The sequence below is a fragment of the Dunckerocampus dactyliophorus genome, chromosome 14 (assembly GCF_027744805.1).
Source record: "Dunckerocampus dactyliophorus isolate RoL2022-P2 chromosome 14, RoL_Ddac_1.1, whole genome shotgun sequence".
Classification (NCBI taxonomy): Eukaryota; Metazoa; Chordata; class Actinopteri; order Syngnathiformes; family Syngnathidae; genus Dunckerocampus; species Dunckerocampus dactyliophorus.
In genome coordinates this window covers 12,675,081-12,693,358 of record NC_072832.1, presented here as the reverse complement: position 1 = coordinate 12,693,358, position 18,278 = coordinate 12,675,081, and the positions used below count along the sequence as shown (strand labels likewise).

The 18,278-nt window shown below is 41.7% G+C and overlaps 1 protein-coding gene across 2 annotated transcripts; it reads right to left on the bottom strand.

Moving 5' to 3' along the window:
- Window positions 1–6,530: 6,530 nt before the first annotated feature.
- tmem87b (transmembrane protein 87B) lies at window positions 6,531–17,828 on the bottom strand. 2 transcript variants are annotated; one of them, XM_054799569.1, is made up of 19 exons: window positions 17,671–17,828; window positions 16,064–16,124; window positions 15,881–15,972; window positions 15,665–15,799; window positions 15,522–15,575; window positions 15,279–15,447; window positions 14,061–14,122; window positions 12,634–12,817; window positions 12,449–12,548; window positions 12,270–12,363; window positions 11,623–11,693; window positions 10,393–10,502; window positions 10,266–10,324; window positions 10,084–10,187; window positions 9,931–10,004; window positions 9,130–9,200; window positions 8,963–9,015; window positions 8,841–8,871; window positions 6,531–8,714 (listed from the first exon to the last, which is right to left on the bottom strand). In XM_054799569.1, the coding sequence occupies exons 1-19, from the start codon at window positions 17,812–17,814 to the stop codon at window positions 8,673–8,675; spliced, it is 1,710 nt and encodes a 569-aa protein (XP_054655544.1). In that variant the 5' UTR covers window positions 17,815–17,828; the 3' UTR covers window positions 6,531–8,672. The 2 variants fall into 2 exon arrangements, with proteins under 2 accessions (XP_054655544.1, XP_054655543.1); XM_054799568.1 differs by lacking the exon at window positions 11,623–11,693 and adding an exon at window positions 11,388–11,459 and having other exon boundaries at window positions 10,393–10,501.
- Window positions 17,829–18,278: the final 450 nt, after the last annotated feature.

Sequence of the window (18,278 nt, the reverse complement as noted above, 5' to 3'; positions counted from 1 at the left end):
TTTTGCATTCTTTGGGTCCTGCCGGGACCCCCGATGAATGTTTGGGGGGTTTGGCGCACCTCCCAGGCCGGAAAAGTGTCATTTCAGCAGCTTGAAAAAATGCGAGTTCGCGACACGGAAAAAACAGGAGAAAATCGACGCCTCGGAAAAGTTGGGTTTTTTGCATTCTTTAGGTCCTGCCGGGACCCCCCATGAATGTTTGGGGGGTTTGGCGAACCTCCCAGGCCGGAAAAGTGTAGTTTCAGCAGCTTGAAAAAATGCGATTTCGCGACAGTGCCGGCACTGAAAAAACGGGAGAAAATCGACGCCTCGGAAAAGTTGGGTTTTTTGCATTTTTTGGGTCCTGCCGGGACCCCCGATGAATGTTTGGGGGGTTTGGCACACCTCCCGGGCCGGAAAAGTGTCGTTTCAGCAGCTTGAAAAAATGCGATTTCGCGACAGTGCCGGCACTGAAAAAACGGGAGAAAATCGACGCCTCGGAAAAGTTGGGTTTTTTGCATTCTTTGGGTCCTGCCGGGACCCCCGATGAATGTTTGGGGGGTTTGGCACACCTCCCGGGCCGGAAAAGTGTTGTTTCAGCAGCTTGAAAAAATGCGATTTCGCGACAGTGCCGGCACTGAAAAAACGGGAGAAAATCGAAGCCTCGGAAAAGTTGGGTTTTTTGCATTCTTTGGGTCCTGCCGGGACCCCCGATGAATGTTTGGGGGGTTTGGCGCACCTCCCGGGCCGGAAAAGTGTCGTTTCAGCAGCTTGAAAAAATGCGATTTCGCGACAGTGCCGGCACTGAAAAAACGGGTGAAAATCGAAGCCTCGGAAAAGTTGGGTTTTTTGCCATCTTAGATCCTGCCGGGACCCCCGATGAATGTTTGGGGGGTTTGGCCCACCTCCCGGGCCGGAAAAGTGGCGTTTCAGCAGCTTGAAAAAATGCGATTTCGCGACAGTGCCGGCACTGTCGAAACGGGTGAAAAACGACCCTTCGGAAAAGTTGGGTTTTTTGCAATCTTTTGGTCCTGCCGGGACCCCCGATGAATGTTTGGGGGGTTTGACGCACCTCCCGGGCCGCAAAAGTGTCGTTTCAGCAGCTTGAAAAAATGCGATTTCGCGACAGTGCCGGCACTGAAAAAACGTGAGAAAATCGACGCCTCGTAAAAGCTGGGTTTTTTGCATTCTTTGGGTCCTGCCGGGACCCCCGATGAATGTTTGGGGGGTTTGGCGCACCTCCCGGGCCGGAAAAGTGTTGTTTCAGCAGCTTGAAAAAATGCGATTTCGCGACAGTGCTGGCACTGTCGAAACGGGTGAAAAACAACCCCTCGGAAAAGTTGGGTTTTTTGCCATCTTTGAGTCCTGCCGGGACCCCCGATGACCCCCTCGGAAAAGTTGGGTTTTTTGCCATCTTTGAGTCCTGCCGGGACCCCCGATGACCCCCGATGACACTGTCGAAACGGGTGAAAAACAACCCCTCGGAAAAGTTGGGTTTTTTGCCATCTTTGAGTCTTGCCGGGACCCCCGATGAATGTTTGGGGGGTTTGGCGCACCTCCCGGGCCGGAAAAGTGGCGTTTCAGCAGCTTGAAAAAATGCGATTTTGCGACAGTGCCGGCACTGAAAAAACGGGTGAAAAACGACCCCTCGGAAAAGTTGGGTTTTTTGCCATCTTTGAGTCCTGCCGGGACCCCCGATGAATGTTTGGGGGGTTTGGCCCACCTCCCGGACCGGAAAAGTGGCGTTTCAGCAGCTTGAAAAAATGCGATTTCGCGACAGTGCCGGTCGAAACGGGTGAAAAACGACCCCTCGGAAAAGTTGGGTTTTTTGCCATCTTTGAGTCCTGCCGGGACCCCCGATGAATGTTTGGGGGGTTTGGCCCACCTCCCGGGCCGGAAAAGTGTCGTTTCAGCAGCTTAAAAAAATGCGATTTTGCGACAGTGCCGGCACTGAAAAAACGGGAGAAAATCGACGCCTCGGAAAAGTTGGGTTTTTTGCATTCTTTGGGTCCTGCCGGGACCCCCGATGAATGTTTGGGGGGTTTGGCGCACCTCCCGGGCCGGAAAAGTGTCGTTTCAGCAGCTTGAAAAAATGGGATTTCGCGACAGTGCCGGCACTGTCGAAACGGGCGAAAATCGACGCCTCGGAAAAGTTGGGTTTTTTGCATTCTTTGGGTCCTGCCGGGACCCCCGATGAATGTTTGGGGGGTTTGGCCCACCTCCCGGGCCGGAAAAGTGGCGTTTCAGCAGCTTGAAAAAATGCGATTTCGCGACAGTGCCAGCACTGTCGAAACGGGTGAAAAACAACCCCTCGGAAAAGTTGGGTTTTTTGCCATCTTTGAGTCCTGCCGGGACCCCCGATGAATGTTTGGGGGGTTTGGCGCACCTCCCGGGCCGGAAAAGTGTCGTTTCAGCAGCTTAAAAAAATGCGATTTTGCGACAGTGAAAAAACGGGAGAAAATCGACGCCTCGGAAAAGTTGGGTTTTTTGCATTCTTTGGGTCCTGCCGGGACCCCCGATGAATGTTTGGGGGGTTTGGCGCACCTCCCAGGCCGGAAAAGTGTCGTTTCAGCAGCTTGAAAAAATGCGAGTTCGCGACACTGAAAAAACAGGAGAAAATCGACGCCTCGGAAAAGTTGGGTTTTTTGCATTCTTTGGGTCCTGCCGGGACCCCCGATGAATGTTTGCGGGGTTTGGCCCACCTCCCGGGCCGGAAAAGTGTCGTTTCAGCAGCTTGAAAAAATGCGATTTCGCGACAGTGCCCGGCACTGAAAAAACGGGAGAAAATCGACGCCTCGGAAAAGTTGGGTTTTTTGCATTCTTTGGGTCCTGCCGGGACCCCCGATGAATGTTTGGGGGTTTGGCGCACCTCCCGGGCCGGAAAAGTGTCGTTTCAGCAGCTTGAAAAAATGCGATTTCGCGACAGTGCCGGCACTGAAAAAACGGGCGAAAATCGACGCCTCGGAAAAGTTGGGTTTTTTGCATTCTTTAGGTCCTGCCGGGACCCCCGATGAATGTTTGGGGGGTTTGGCGAACCTCCCAGGCCGGAAAAGTGTCGTTTCAGCAGCTTGAAAAAATGCGATTTCGCGACAGTGCCGGCACTGAAAAAACGGGAGAAAATCGACGCCTCGGAAAAGTTGGGTTTTGCATTTTTTGGGTCCTGCCGGGACCCCCGATGAATGTTTGGGGGGTTTGGCACACCTCCCGGGCCGGAAAAGTGTCGTTTCAGCAGCTTGAAAAAATGCGATTTCGCGACAGTGCCGGCACTGAAAAAACGGGAGAAAATCGACGCCTCGGAAAAGTTGGGTTTTTTGCATTCTTTGGGTCCTGCCGGGACCCCCGATGAATGTTTGGGGGGTTTGGCACACCTCCCGGGCCGGAAAAGTGTCGTTTCAGCAGCTTGAAAAAATGCGATTTCGCAACAGTGCCGGCACTGAAAAAAGGGGCGAAAATCGACGCCTCGGAAAAGTTGTTTTTTTTGCATTCTTTGGGTCCTGCCGGGACCCCCGATGAATATGTGGTGGGTTTGCATCATCTCCCGGCCCGGAAAAATGTTGTTTCAGCAACTCAAAAAAATGCGATTTCGCTGCACTGAAAAAACGGGCGAAAATCGACCCCTCGGAAAAGTTGTTTTTTTTGCCATCTTTGGGTCCTGCCGGGACCCCGGATGAACGTGTAGTGGGTTTGGCCCACCTTCCAAACGGTAAAAGTTTTTTTTCAGCAACTTGAAAAAAATGCGACTTCTCAGAAAAGAAAACGCCGAAAATCGACCCTTTTGTCATCCTTGGTTCCTATCGGGATCCCTGATGAATGTGTGATTCATTTCTCCCACCTTCTGGACCAGAAAAGTTTCATTTCAGCAATTTGTAAAAATGAAATTTTGCGACCCTGAATGCTAATTCCACTGTATTGTCCCTTTAGAAGATACAATAACAAACGTTATGAAGTGTGAAGGGTTACTCACTTTTCTGAGCTCCTGTATATCATCACAATGTAGTATTCTACAGGTGCACAGTGTTCCATTTTGGATAACACTTGCTGGTTTTAGATCGTTTAACTTCCATCCTAAAATGTATATCAGCATATTATTCATTCCTACTAAGAGAGCTTTTTAAGAGAAGAAAATGTAGCAGGGTATTTCATGCACTCAAATTCCATAAATACCTGTACTATTCTACTTTATAGACTGCTGTACAATATCAACAGCCTCTATGTAAATGAAATAAAGGCAGTGCAACATCTCAGCTTTCTCTTAGTTACCTCACTTCATGTTGACAGTGTGGCAGTGCTCTTTTTCTTTCAAGTAAACCAGGTATTACAAACATTACAAAAAAGGCTAAAGAAGACATTATATATACAGTATTTAAAGACTTGTGTCAGCTTTGGGTTATCGTTAACAAAATGTATTAGTTTTAGTCTTATTCTTATCAAAATTAATACTTTTCTTCCCAATGTTAGTTTTTTTTGTATCATATTGTTTTCCAATGTGCCAACAAAAAACAAGCTTCATGCTGAACATTTTGTGTATTTTTACATTTAAATTTACTTAATATTTTAAAAAAAATATGCCAGCATTGTGTTGTAGGTGACAAAGCATGTCATTAATCTTATTACTATCGATTTTCTCTTGACACATTACACCTTTTTGCTCTTTGTCCACGTGGTCTTTAATTTCTTTTTTAGTACAGTACATGCCACAGGCCAGTAAAAAATGCGGGCCGGCTTTGCGGCTGCGGTCCGCAAATGACCCTATGGGCCACAATTTGGCTGAAGTAAGTCATGAAACCAAAACCATTCTGATTAATGAACCCTGGATAACAATTAAAAACTCTCCAAATGGATGACGAGGGAGGATTTTAATGCTTTGTGAGAGCAGCTTTTGCTCTTAGCCGAGGCGCAGAAAATGTCAAATATCTAACAACACATCATCTCACTATATTTTGCTTGATAGAGAAAGAAGAGTCTAACGTTGAACACGTGTGTTTTCTTCCTTCCCCTCCGTGCTCTCACATCTCCATCCAGGGCTTTGCATTTGCAGTAAAATAAAATGGCATGTTTGCTGGAGGATGTGATTGGTGAACATCTAACGTACTGCTTAGAGCATGTCAACAGCCTCTGTATTGTTTTTCCCTATTAGTATTGGTCTTAACTTATTTTTACACTTGCAAGGCTCTCAAGAGTGTTCAAGTTTCACGTAATAATTCCATTTACAGTTGTTCATCTTTCCATAAATTTTTAGGTGAAATATTGTTTGGAGATTTGCACAAACCAGTGGTTGATCGACATTGTACATTACGTCAGAAGCTCCACTGTGTGTTTGTTTTCAAGCCTTGTCCTCAGGCACGTTGCATGCATTGTGAGGAGGAAGCATGTTGCCAGAGACAGCTGGAGCACACCATACTTCCTAACACATTCCATTTGCTGGAGAGAAAAATGGGGAAAACACACAGCGAAGGCCTTGAGGCAGCGCCACGCTCCAGTGTGTTTTGGCCCACGTGTTGCACCAGTGTCTCAAACCCACGGTGGCTTGGAGAGTGCCAAACTCGCAGGGGAGGACAAAATAAGTGAGAAGCCACTAAATGCCAAATTGATGTGGTTAACTCAGGGGTGTCCAAGCATTTTCCAGCGAGGGCTGTATACTGAAAAATGAAAGGATGCAAGGGCCACTTTGACAATGCTAAGGAGTTACATATTTTTCAAGAAAAAAAGCCTCTACCTCAGCTTTGTGATTTAGGTAAAACATAGTTAGAATGAACCCTGGTCTTTTCTGTTGTTTTTTTTCTAATTTTCCAGATATTTCAACTTTCTCCTTAAACAATGTTGGAAAATGTTTCTTTTTGTGATATTGTGTCTTTATTCCCATATTACAGCTTTTGCAACATAATTTTACAAAAATTACATCTTAATTTTTTTAATACAATTTTTTGTAACTTTCTCATATTTTTTCTATATTTCAACTCAGTGCTACTAAAATTACATTATTTTCCCTCATAATATTACAAGTTCTTGTAAAATTGCAACTTTTTTCCCCTTAAAACACGACGTTATTCTCTTGAGGTTACAGCTGTTTTGTGTTGGGTTTTTTTCAAAATATTTTTCAACTTTTTTTTTCTTGTCACTTTTTTATTCTCGTAGTTTTCCCCAACCAAATTTGCCCAAAATTACAACTTTATTTGAAAATTAAGTATTTTTTCTTTAATATTTCAACTTTATTCTACTAAAATGTTATTTTTCCACATAATGTTGACATTATTCTTTTAAAATTATGAATTTTTCTTGTCAGATTACAACTTTTTTCTTAATATTTTGACTACATTTTTTGTAATATTACTGATTTTTCCATTGTTGCTGAATTTTTCTCGTTAAGAAAGTGCCTGCTAAAATAAAACAGCCATGGGCTGCACTTTAGACACCCCTGGGTTAACCCATTTGAGGAACCCTGCAACTCGGTGACCTCCTCACACACTTGACGTTTACAAATGCATTCCTTTGAATTTTGCTCAAAACCATTTGATTTTTTAAAGAAAAAAAAAGTATTGGCAAATGGACCTTAGTGATTTCTTTATTGCAATCCATAAATCAGGAACTAGAGTGAAGCGTCATAAAAGATGTGACAACATGCATCACCACATTGTTGATGTTGGTCGTGTTATTCATGCTTAGGCCTGGTCACACTGGACACTTGCAATGCTATATACTTATCATCTAAAACTGACTTCATCCAGTGAATATCGATGTTGAGAAATGACGGTGATGTTGAGAAATGACGGTGTAGAAGTTGTTCCTGGAATCCTCTTTTACTCCTTCAAGATATCGCGGAGCTGGTGGGTCTTAAGACATCTTGCACTCCTCCATTTTACACTTGATGATGCTCCACAGGTGGAGGTTGGGTTCAGGTCTTCACTTTCAGCTTCCTCAGCAAGCCACTTGTCATCTTCGACGTGTATTTGGGTTCCTTATCATGCTGGAAAAATACCCAGTTTCCATAGGGAGGGGATCATGCTCTGCTGTTTCTCTCCTTGAACCACAGCTCCCCAGTGCCAGCGGCACTCATTCACTATTAACTAAGATACTACTTTCTAGATACTCTTTTGTGTTGCCAGCCCAAATGCATGTTATCTCCCGCCAAATGCAGCCAGTGTCAAATGTTTGCAGTAATATAACAAAAACCACTGAATTGAAGTGACGAAGCTGCATGAGTGAAGCTTCCATTTTCAGTGGTCTCGTCTTGTGTTTCATTACCATTTGGCACAAATTTTCCTCACAATGGCCAATTCAAAATGCAGTGTTTGTATTCAATTTCTTTTTGGGACCAATTTAAAAAGAAAAAGATTATACAGGATTATAGCATAATGCAAAATCTCAACCATTGTAAAATAATATTTTTATTGCTACAACAGAGCATATTGCAGCCCAGGAAACAAAACTACTCCTGCATAATTAATATAATCATTTCCTGACATGGAAAAGAAAAATTAGCATGGAAAAAAAATTCCATCCCAAAAGCCCATTGTGTGTAACTCCACATAACAGAATTATGACATGAAACAAATCAGGCAAACCCATCTGGTGCAGGTGTCTGTCAGGCCACTTCACTTGTCATCATGGACACATATTGCATCCCATGTTTCCTCCAACCCCTGACATGGAAACAATCATTTAACAGTGACAATATTACAAAATTCTTACCGCGATGTGCTTGTGCTAACCACAGAAATCATCACACACAGCAACAGCTCTCCAACTTCAAACTACAATAACGCCAACATCCAAGACACTGTCAGACATAACAAGAAAACAAGGTGAATGCAAGCTTGGTAAAGAAAGAAGAAAAAACAAATTGCTGCTTCCCTAGTATGAGATTGGTCCAGTTCTAAAGAAGACATTGTAAACACAACAAAAGTAAACATGGACAAACTTATGACTTTTAAGTACACTTTAAAATAAATACATGATTTCTTATTGACATATACTGCTCCGTATTTCCAAAGACACACACATACACTAAAACCCGCCCCAACGCTACACTACTGAACAGTAGTTTAAAATGTACAAGTGACAGTTGATCATGTACGCGCTCAGTGACACATCAGTATTGAGGCTATTGGAATATCACGTCAGGCGCCACACAAGAACGACATGTAGGCACGGTTTTGATGGTAAAGTGCATAGAAGCAAAATGTTCTTTTCCAAAGTTCAACTCAACAACTTCACACTTAACATTTTATATTAGTTCCTAAATCCCACTTTCAGTCTTGTAAACCAATGCAGTAATTAAATTAATCACTTTTGGGGTTAATTCCTGTGGATAAAAGCGTTTCCATTTTTTAAATAAATAAGCATATTATTTGAAACCTCCAAGTCAGTGTATGTTCATGCAATAGGCCCTCTTTTATTATTTGTACAAAAAAACCCACCTTATCAACATAATGCAAATAAATACAGTATTGAATATAAAATTAATTCATCTCTTTGGAAAGAAAGGCTCAAACTGATTTTTCTTCAGTTGTTTTGACGGTGGAAGTTGAAGGAAATGAGCAAAGGCTACCCTAAAGCAGAAGAGCGCCTAAAGCATTGCCCGCCACCGCCAATAAGACGTAATTCTGCATATCTGAATTCGACAGCAGAGTCATGTGCAGCGGCTTTTTATTTTGTTCTCCATGACCTTTCCTGAGAGCTTTCAAGGTTTGCCCTCACTCCAACTTGGACATCTCATACTTGGTCGTCATGATTTCCTGCACGGTAAAAGTGCATTTGAAAATATCAGTAAACTAGTACAATTGTTGTTATTATGTTTTGCATTATGGCATTCATTTCTGCCTAAATAAAGCACAATGGCGCCTAGACTTGAAAAATAATACCTCATCGGAGTCAAGCAGGACTGGAAGAGCTCTGCAATGATAAATGACACACTCTTTAAATCTTGTATGTCTTGCAAACACTTTGCTAAACTGAATAAATATAAATGCTGAATGACACTCACACATCAGCGAAAGAAGTCGGAATGTTATCCTCAACCCACTTCAAGTCGTCTTCCTGCATGGTGACAAAAAAGTAAAACACTGCCCTCTGGTGTCTAACGCTTACTGGCTGCATATCCTAGAAAGCGCCTACGTAAGAGTTGAATTAATTGCATTTGTAATTACTAACTGCGTTTGTTTCTGGAGATTTCACAGCACCATTTGTGTCACTTTTAGCAGCTCTCAGTTTAATGCCTTCACCTGAGGAAAAAAAAAAACAGGCATAAGCATACGAGAATAACAGGTGAGCAATGTTGTGAATAAAGCCCTATTATGCAAAATTCCTTTTTAATGATGGTCTAACCGTAATATGCCCCAAGAGCCAAAGGTGATAAAAAACTATCATCTCCTTCACTTGGAAGCTTCAACTATTGTTGTATGTGGTAAATGGCATTTATTACGTTAGACAAGTGTAGAGTGCAGTGTATATGTATATGTGTTAACGTTTTTGGCTTTCTGGAACAGATTCATTGGACTGATATTATTTCTAATGGGGAAAAAAGTATTTGGTTAACGTCCGTTTCAGACTTTCTGGAACGAATTAATGGCACTTTTTATTTTATTATATATTTTATTCATATTGCACTGCATTTTATTTAAGAATCTTTTTCTTTTTCTTCTGCAATTGAGCAACCGTAACCAAGCAAATTCCCTTGTGGATCAATAAAGTCTGTTAAGTCTAACCAAGGTTCCACTGTACATACTAGCACATTTTTGAGCCACACATGTGGGCAAATAGCCAATTAACATTAAAGCTACATGAATAAGAATGACTAAAAGCAAAAAAACTGACTACATTCCAGCATAAAGGCCAGAGTTTGGCCAACATTTTGGCGACACTATTGTGGAAGCACAGAGATTTTTTTTAAATAGGTGAAAAAATAGTATATATTGTGGGACCTTTAAAACGGACACAGTGATGATATCTTACCAATGTTCGCAGAGGCGATAAATTCCTCAATTTCCTCATCATCTGAGTCGTCGATGAGAGGCGTGAAGGCGTACCTGAGGGTGTTGACATTCAATGAGAAAAGCGGGGAAGACAAATAAAAGCGAATAAAAGTGGTGCTCAGGTTGAACTTGCCTTTGGTTGTTTGCAGATGGTCTCCATAGGAACATTATGACAAGCAGAATAAGGGAAAACAAAAACCTCCAAAAAGCATCTTCCACCCATAGCTCAATCCAATCCTGCACACAAATTAGACCTCAGTTAAAAACTTCCAAATATTATATATTTTCAAAACAAGGCAACAGAAATGTACTCACCGACTGGCAATCTGCTAGACGGAATTTTTTTGCTGTCCATCCCATGAAAATAATGGAAGCTGATGGACAGTAGAGCATGGGTGAGATTGTTAGCATATGTAAATGTGTCTTGTAGTAGTAGACTCACCAATGACAGCAAATATGAGCGTGTTTGTGAAGTGCCGGTAGAGGGACAACTTGACGGGGTTTCGTCTCAGTTTCAGAGTCTTGATGGTTTGAGCCAGGCTGACAAATATGTAACTGGTAGTTAAGGTAAAACACAACATAAATGTACCAAGACGCACTGTGTTAAATTGATATGGAGATTTACATTAATTAGATAGTAGGCAAACTAGCGCCCTCACGGAGGAGAGACATTGTTCTTGGAGTGATGTGGATGGTGTAATGATACCACAACTCCTCTGCCTAATGAAAATTCACCATTTTCATTTTTGCAATTGCAATTCGCACAGAAGCAGTTAGAATGCTGATAGACTGCAATGAAAGGTTGAAACAGAGACACCGGTTAAGCACAGCAACAGTCCTCAGACACCATGCAAATATTAAGAGTTGTGAGCAGGACAGGAATCACATACAGTATGGCAATGTGATTGGAGGCATTGGGGCAGTGCCAAAGTATTGTTGCTTTTCTAGCCATGGATTTATAAAACAATAAAACAATAATCAGAAAATGCCAATGCCTCAACATTCAAATAGTGAGACAAATAAGTTGCTTTTTTCATAATCACCCTCAATTGCGCAGTGTGATACAGCACGGTTCTATACCACTACAACTACAACCACTGTAATAAACATACTGTCATATGAACATTATATTAGACAGTTATATAGACATATCAGAACATCAAAACACAAAAATACTGTAGAAACAAGTGCAGTGGCATTTGTAGAAGGTACAGAAGAAGGCATGCTAATCTTTAATACTAGACCAAGAGTGGCAACACGGCAGAAATTATTACAGGTTTAATCATAATCTAGATTGTTCATGTTACTTGATTGGTATCTTACTCAGATATGAAACTGAAGATCTGTGGGATAACCGCACATATGCCTCTCTTGGTCTAAGTGCTTCAAAAGAAGGGAAACCACAGAAGGAAAGGTTGTATGTACATGGAAGGATATCCACCAGCATAGAGAGGAGTCAAGCAGTGCCAGGGGAATATTGGCCAGTAGGGCCAAGTCAGAGTCTTTTGCCTGGAAAGAAGGAAATACAGTATAGGGACACCCACGGGACACAAGGAAGTGGAGAAAACAAGAAACCTTCACAGTAGTACATCAAGCAAAACCGCTAAACATGACCAGAAACAACAAAACGGTGAAAAATTAGCTGAGATTAGTTTACTTTTGAAAGGATATGAACCAGATGATGATGGAGTCAAACACAGCCAGAACAATTGCTGTAATGAGAGCTGGGCCATTGTCCCGACCCTTAAATACATCAAGAGAAAACAAAGAGTCTGATTCTAACTCATGAACATAAGTGCACTGTAAACCAGGTCCAAACAAACCCTTCTGTGTTCGATGTGCAGCATCAAGTCAGAAAGCCTGATATTACCCGAGGTGATAGATTATTCTTATCTGTATAACATCATCCAGCCATTCATTTTCTATGCCCCTTCTTTTCATTAGGGTCACGGGGGGCCTATCCCAGCTAACTTTGGGCGACAGGCGGGGTACACCCTGGACTGGTCGCCAGCCAATCGCAGGCCACCGGCACATATAGACAAATAACCATTCACGCTCACATTCATACCTATGGACAATTTAGAGTCTACAATTAACCTAACATGCGTGTTTTTGGAATGTGGGAGGAAACCGGAGTACCCGGAGAAAACCCACGCATGGGGAGAACATGCAAACTCCACACAGAAATGCCCAGGTGTTCCCGATCTCCGGACTGTGACTGTGTGGCCAACAGATCACAGACCACCATCTGGTAGACCACCGTGCGGCCTTCTGTATAACATCAAAGAAAACATATTTACTTTACAGGCATAATCTCACCCCAGTTATCCTCAGCACTCCTTCGATGGCAGCAAAGACAAAGTAAAGAATTCCAAGACCAACCACTCGGTGCATTACCATCCCCAATCGAGGCCTTAAAGGATGGAGATGCAAAGTAAGTATTCCGAATCAATAACTATTGTTCATTCTATGCCGTGTACGGATATGTGTTGACATACTTTACAATGCCATAGCCAAGGCTGACAATGATGACAAGCAATCGGGCTAAAGTTCTCTTGAGAGCGGAGACCAGCTCAGCAAAGATCAGCAGCCCTGGAGCTGAAAACAAGCCAAAGAGCAGCAGTATTACAAAGATACAAGGTAGGTGGGAAATGTATTTTCATTCATGTCAGTGGACACTCACAAGCAGAGCCAACACTGTTGGTGTTTTCATATTCAGCACAGAAGACCGCCTTCTCCACCATTCCTAGGAATATGACCCCAGCAATCCAGAACTGAATCCTCAGTAGATCTTTCCAGTAGCAGGCAGCCCACACAAACCATAGCAGGGCAAACAGTATGTAGACCACACACATGACCATGTAGAACTGTGAACAGACAAATGGTAGCAATTATACCAAAGAAGATTTCGAGGGAATTTTTTAAAAAATCCTTTAAATCCTTCTTGAAATGCATCCATCCATTTTCTATGCCGCTTATCCTTATTAGTGTGGCAGGTGAACAGGAGCCTATTCGAGCTGTCTTCGGGCGAGAGGCGAGGTACATCCCTGACTGGTCGCCAGTCACTAGGGTTGGGCTTCTTTTGAATTTGAAGGAGTCCAGTTCCTAATGATTCTTGATCGCAATGCTTTTAAGAGGCAGGGTCAAAAAAGGTAGCATGGTTTAAATAAGGGTGTTAACCAGACTTCTTTTTGGATTAAATGTCTGAACATCCCCATTCATTTTTTAATGATATGAATTTTTATCAACTTTAATATGAATTTCTCACAGATCTATTTTCACAGGAGTACAATTTCACAAAAGATGTTTACTTTTGAAAAGCTCACGAAAAACATTTCCACATCTGTTGTTTATGCGTTAGAGTGTGTGTGATGCTGCAGGCACTTCAACATGCACTAACCTGGGTGCAGAATATCAAACTTGTAAAAGGAGTGACATGAATAAACTGAATAAACATGAATAAACGTACATAAACTTGCATCCTGCCTCCATAGGTCCTGTCCTTTATTTACAGCGAACTTCCACAACATCAGTGGGCATCCTGAAAACCCTCGGCAACATTGCCGTCAAACAGACGTCATTTATTGTTTGACTTCCATGATTCCTATTGCTTAGAGGAAGTCCGGCGTAGCTCATCAAACGGGGCACTCTGTTATTTCTACACCATGAATCTAAAGGTGTTTAATCGTGTTGGTGGTGCACCCTCCTTTGATTGATATTGTGTCGCAAATGTTGCACAGAAACGACTACTCTCTTTTATGAAGTTTAGCCAAACTTTGTAGCCGCTTCTTCTTCAATGGAATTCGCAACTATTTCTTCTGGTCGGCGGTCATGGCATCAAAACCAGGAATCAAAATTAAAACATTTGAACAATCCCGGAAGAAATTGAAATGTTAGTCCCGGTTCCCACGGATGCACGAGACTTTGCCCAACCCTACCCGTCACAACCATTCACACCAGTGGACAATTTACGCGTACCGTTGATCTTCAGTTAACCTAAAATTAATGTTTTTGGACTGTGGGAGGGAGCCACAGTACCTGGAGAAAACACACGCAATCCAAACAGAGATATCATGTTCAAATTATATTTAGAAAATGTTGTCTACTCACAATCATGAGAGGGTATTCTGTGACAGATATGTAACCATGGCTGCCTTTCATCACCACATTCACTGGAAAGACAAAAAAAAAAGTAACACCGTTTATGTCATCTATTCCAGTTGATTCCTCTTAACTGTCATACAAAAGTAAAAAGTAGATAATCAATATACTAATAATATGACAAAAACAATAAAATAGCCATGTTGTACTGAACGCCAGGACAGAGACGTTTGCAACACTTTCATTGCTACGCTCCTGCTACATCACAATATGTTCTGTTTTGAGGCCTATGGCTGTCATCATATTTCTCCTCTTCATCATTATTGGTACCCTTCTCTAGGAGCAAAACAAAACAAAAGCTTAAAAAGGCTAAAGAAAAAAGCAAAGCATGTATGTATGGCTTTTTGGATACTCACTAAGCTTGCAAAAATTTCTAAATGTGTCAAACAGTTTTTGGGCAACATTTTTCCAGAAATATATGACCTCATGGTATTCAACTCTGTAGTTTTCCACTGTACTACTGTATGTTTTCACTGTTCTTTGGTCATTTGTTTTTATAATTGACAAATTTAATAATGTCTACGTTGTACGGGCTCCCATGGCCGGTCTACATGCAAAAAAACACAAGAAATGCGCAGAGGGCATACGTGTGAAATATTGATTTTTGAGCTGTGGACTGGCCGCAGGGGTTCTTTGTCATGTCAAACAAACTCTACAGGTGCTTCCGTTTTTTTTCCAGGTTGCTAGACAAACTTATGCACTTCGCGCGTCTCGGTGCGTCGTCCGTACGGCCAACGTGTGTCTTTCGTACGTTTTTCTGATGTCAGATTTGAGCAAAATGACAATTTTTTTCATATGTCGCACTTGCAGACTCCCATGTGTGTCATGTGGCACACGTGCACCCCACATACGTAATTAGTGGGGCCAACGCAGGTTCGGATATTTCATATGTCCTCCGTGCATGTCAATATCTTATTCCTTCATGGCCACCACAACTACGTTCTCCACAAACAAAAAAAATACACAGAGATTTGGAGAATTTGGAGAACGCCAAAAATTGCACGAACAAAAAAATCGTATGTCCGGTTATGACGTAGGATAAAGAGATTCCATCAAATAATTGCAGCCTTACTTCTGGTTTGACTTCAACTATTTTATGGCTACATGTATGGTCATTATTACTATTGGAGGATTATCATCCAGAGTGGCAGGGAAGAAAAATCTCACCGGTTAAATTCCAGTTAACATCAGCTTTACTGGGTACAATCTTCACCACCAGTAGGTAAGGCCCATCTTTCCAAGTGGAGGCGATGACATTGTCTTTAACCTTTGCACTTTTGTCCTTCATTGTGTCGCTGTCATACTCGTCAGTCATCCATTTGATTTCACTCTCATCCTGTAATTATTGAAACACCGCAGGGATAAAAAAAATGTGACACTCACGTATAAAACATTTTACAGCTTACTCACCAACTCCTGTCCCTCAACAGGTGTACTGACAGGAAGTGGCCCCGCCTTAGTTTTCTGCAGTAAGTGGAGAAGGTGAAATAATAAATACCACGATCACAAGTGCGTGACTGTCATAAGCAAGACGAAAGCAACAAAAAACCTACTTTAAGCACTGGAAAGGAGCGCAGCTCACTGTTACATGCTACTGGCTTGTGTTTGTGCTCGATATACTCTCCTTGCACAAGGGGATTTGGATCGAGGCTCTGCCCGCGACTCAGCGGTGTTCGCTCATACATTTCCTGCAGATAATGCCAGCAATTAATGTTGTCATCAAGAAAAGACAAACTTAAAGATGAATATTAAAATACATTTATACTTACATCAATATTATTGAAGTCATTGTGACAGGGATAGTATTTCAAATACCAATGAATGATGAAGGTTACCTCATCAGGACAGCCAAATGACACAACTGAAAGTTAAACACACACGCAAGGGTAAACACAAAAAGGGTGCGTTTTATTTGTGAACACGTCCAAGTGTCTCAATCACCTCAATCTTACCTTTCAACTCAATATCGGTGTCTTTGAACATGGATTTCCTTAACAGTAGCGGCCTTGAAGTCTATGGAAGACAAAATCATATTGCATAAGACAACAGCCATGAATTGTTACTCTTATCATTGCCAAAAAAGTAGTTATGTGTCATCAGCTCAACAAGCTGACTAATCACTGTAAGGCATGCTGGTGATTAAAAGGTCCAACTTTAACCTTACTCAAAAATGGTATACTGCAGGGATGCATTGATCGCGAGCTAGCATTCGATCGCAAAGGTAGTTTGGGTCGATCGCATAAATGTCACTTTGAAGTGACATCAGTCAACTGACATTAAGCTCCACTCTTGATTCGCTCTTGCTCCGGCGCGGCAATGGTGAACAGATGTTTCAAACTACACATGGAGATGCAACTTTCATCTTTATTATTCTGAATATGGATAAATTAAGTCAGCGGTAAGATGCCTATCTATAAGAAAAGTTATTCGTCACTTGTAGTAGCTAGTTACGTAAAAAAAAAAAAAAAAGTGTATTGTTTAATGTCTTTGCTTCGTGTCATGAACTACACTATAGAAATGCGTGTTGTCTCCTATTCTGCCTGTTACACTATTATTTCATGATTAAATGGAAAATGTGCCCATTGCTGAAACCTTTTTAATATGTTGCCCAGACTTTGACTACATTTGCATAATCATTTTCATTTCTTATATATCTGTAATGTTTGACAGCAAATGCTAAAAGGACATAATACAGAAACTGTGTGTCTAATGTAGTGGTCACCAACATTTTTGAGAGCGAGATCATTGTTCTTATTTCATTTTGTGTCTGCTCTGGTGCAATAATGAGCCACGGGCTGCAGATGGCCCCTGAGCCGCACTTTGGGCACCACCACACCCCAAATTTTGTGGCTGATGGTCCGGGTTGGTTTTGTGGTGTCGGCTTCTTGAGCAAACCACAACTATTTCGCTTGTTGGATCAGTGTAGTGGACGAGCGATGCAAATTGAGGAGAGGGGCTGGTCAATGTATATATTTTCTAGATTTATAGCAGGAGGTAAGATCTTTGGGATTTGGTCATTTTAAAAGTAGCTCGCAGGCTGAAAAAGTGTGAGCACCCTTAGTATACTGTATGATGTTTTATGTTTTTTAAAGTTTGTGATTGACAGATGACCTCTCCCGATTACAAATGCAGCCATTCTGTAACTAGAGACAACCAAAACGTCTCCGCATTTAAATTTTTTATTACTTCAGCGTTATTGGAAAGGAGAAGGTCTGTTGATAAACCTAAAGAAGTAGATGCAGTAAATATGAAGACAGTACCAAATTAGAAAGAAAGAGGGTTTGTCAAGTAAAGCAAAATAAACTGACGGTTACACTCCAACCAATTGCAGAGCGCCAGATAGCTAACCAGATGCTAACACAACAGCATTAGTCTATAAGAAAGCGGATATTCACTGGCACAATGGAAGGATATAAAGCTAATATTTTAAAAGTCGTTACTGTGACGTTTATATGGGTACTGTCGCGCAGATAAAACGATTAACACTGCACTTTCGGATGACAGCAATCTAGCATAACTAGCGCTGCCAGTAGCCGCTGACTTCCGGGTCTATACTTACATTTAAAGCGGTGATTTTCCAAAACCCTGCCTCTGGCGCTGCGACCGCCGATTCTGTAGTAATGAGTAAAATTATATAAAGTGTCCATGTATAGAAACCATTCTTGGTCGAACAGCCCCACGTACTCATTCTAACAGCTGCCATGTTGTCTAAACCTGTGAACGCTCTCCTTTACGAAGTGGCCTGAATGCACCAGAAGACCACTCCACAGTAGAGCATTGTTCACTAGTATCAAACTAAACTAAATGCAAGAAATGTGCATATGTGTATATAATAAAGGATCCGCTGTAGTGTAGAACCATATGATGAATACAGAATTGCTTTTAACTTTCAGCTTTTTCTTGTCACGTGTCAATATCAGTAATAACTTGAATGAATTAATTAATGAACAAATTATATCAGACAGTTCTCACATTGTGCTTCCTCTACCTTACAAAAACCATAATACACTAAGTCCCCAACTAACGAACAGAATTGGTTCCAGACGACCGTTCTTATGTCGAATTGTTCTTAAGTAGGGGAAAAGGTAATATTACCAATTATATAGGTACTACAGGTACGTGTATGCATATACAGCATATGTGTATGTATGTAAATATAAGTTTGGA

Coding starts and splice junctions, on each gene's coding strand:
- tmem87b (XM_054799569.1), bottom strand. CDS start 17,814: ATGGCAGCTGTTAGAATGAGTACGTGGGGCTGTTCGACCAAGAATGGT. Junction 11,694..12,269: donor GAGTGCTGAGGATAACTGGG/GTGAGATTATGC, acceptor GATGTATTTAAG/GGTCGGGACAATGGCCCAGC. Junction 9,016..9,129: donor AATCTCCAGAAACAAACGCA/GTTAGTAATTAC, acceptor GTCACCATGCAG/GAAGACGACTTGAAGTGGGT.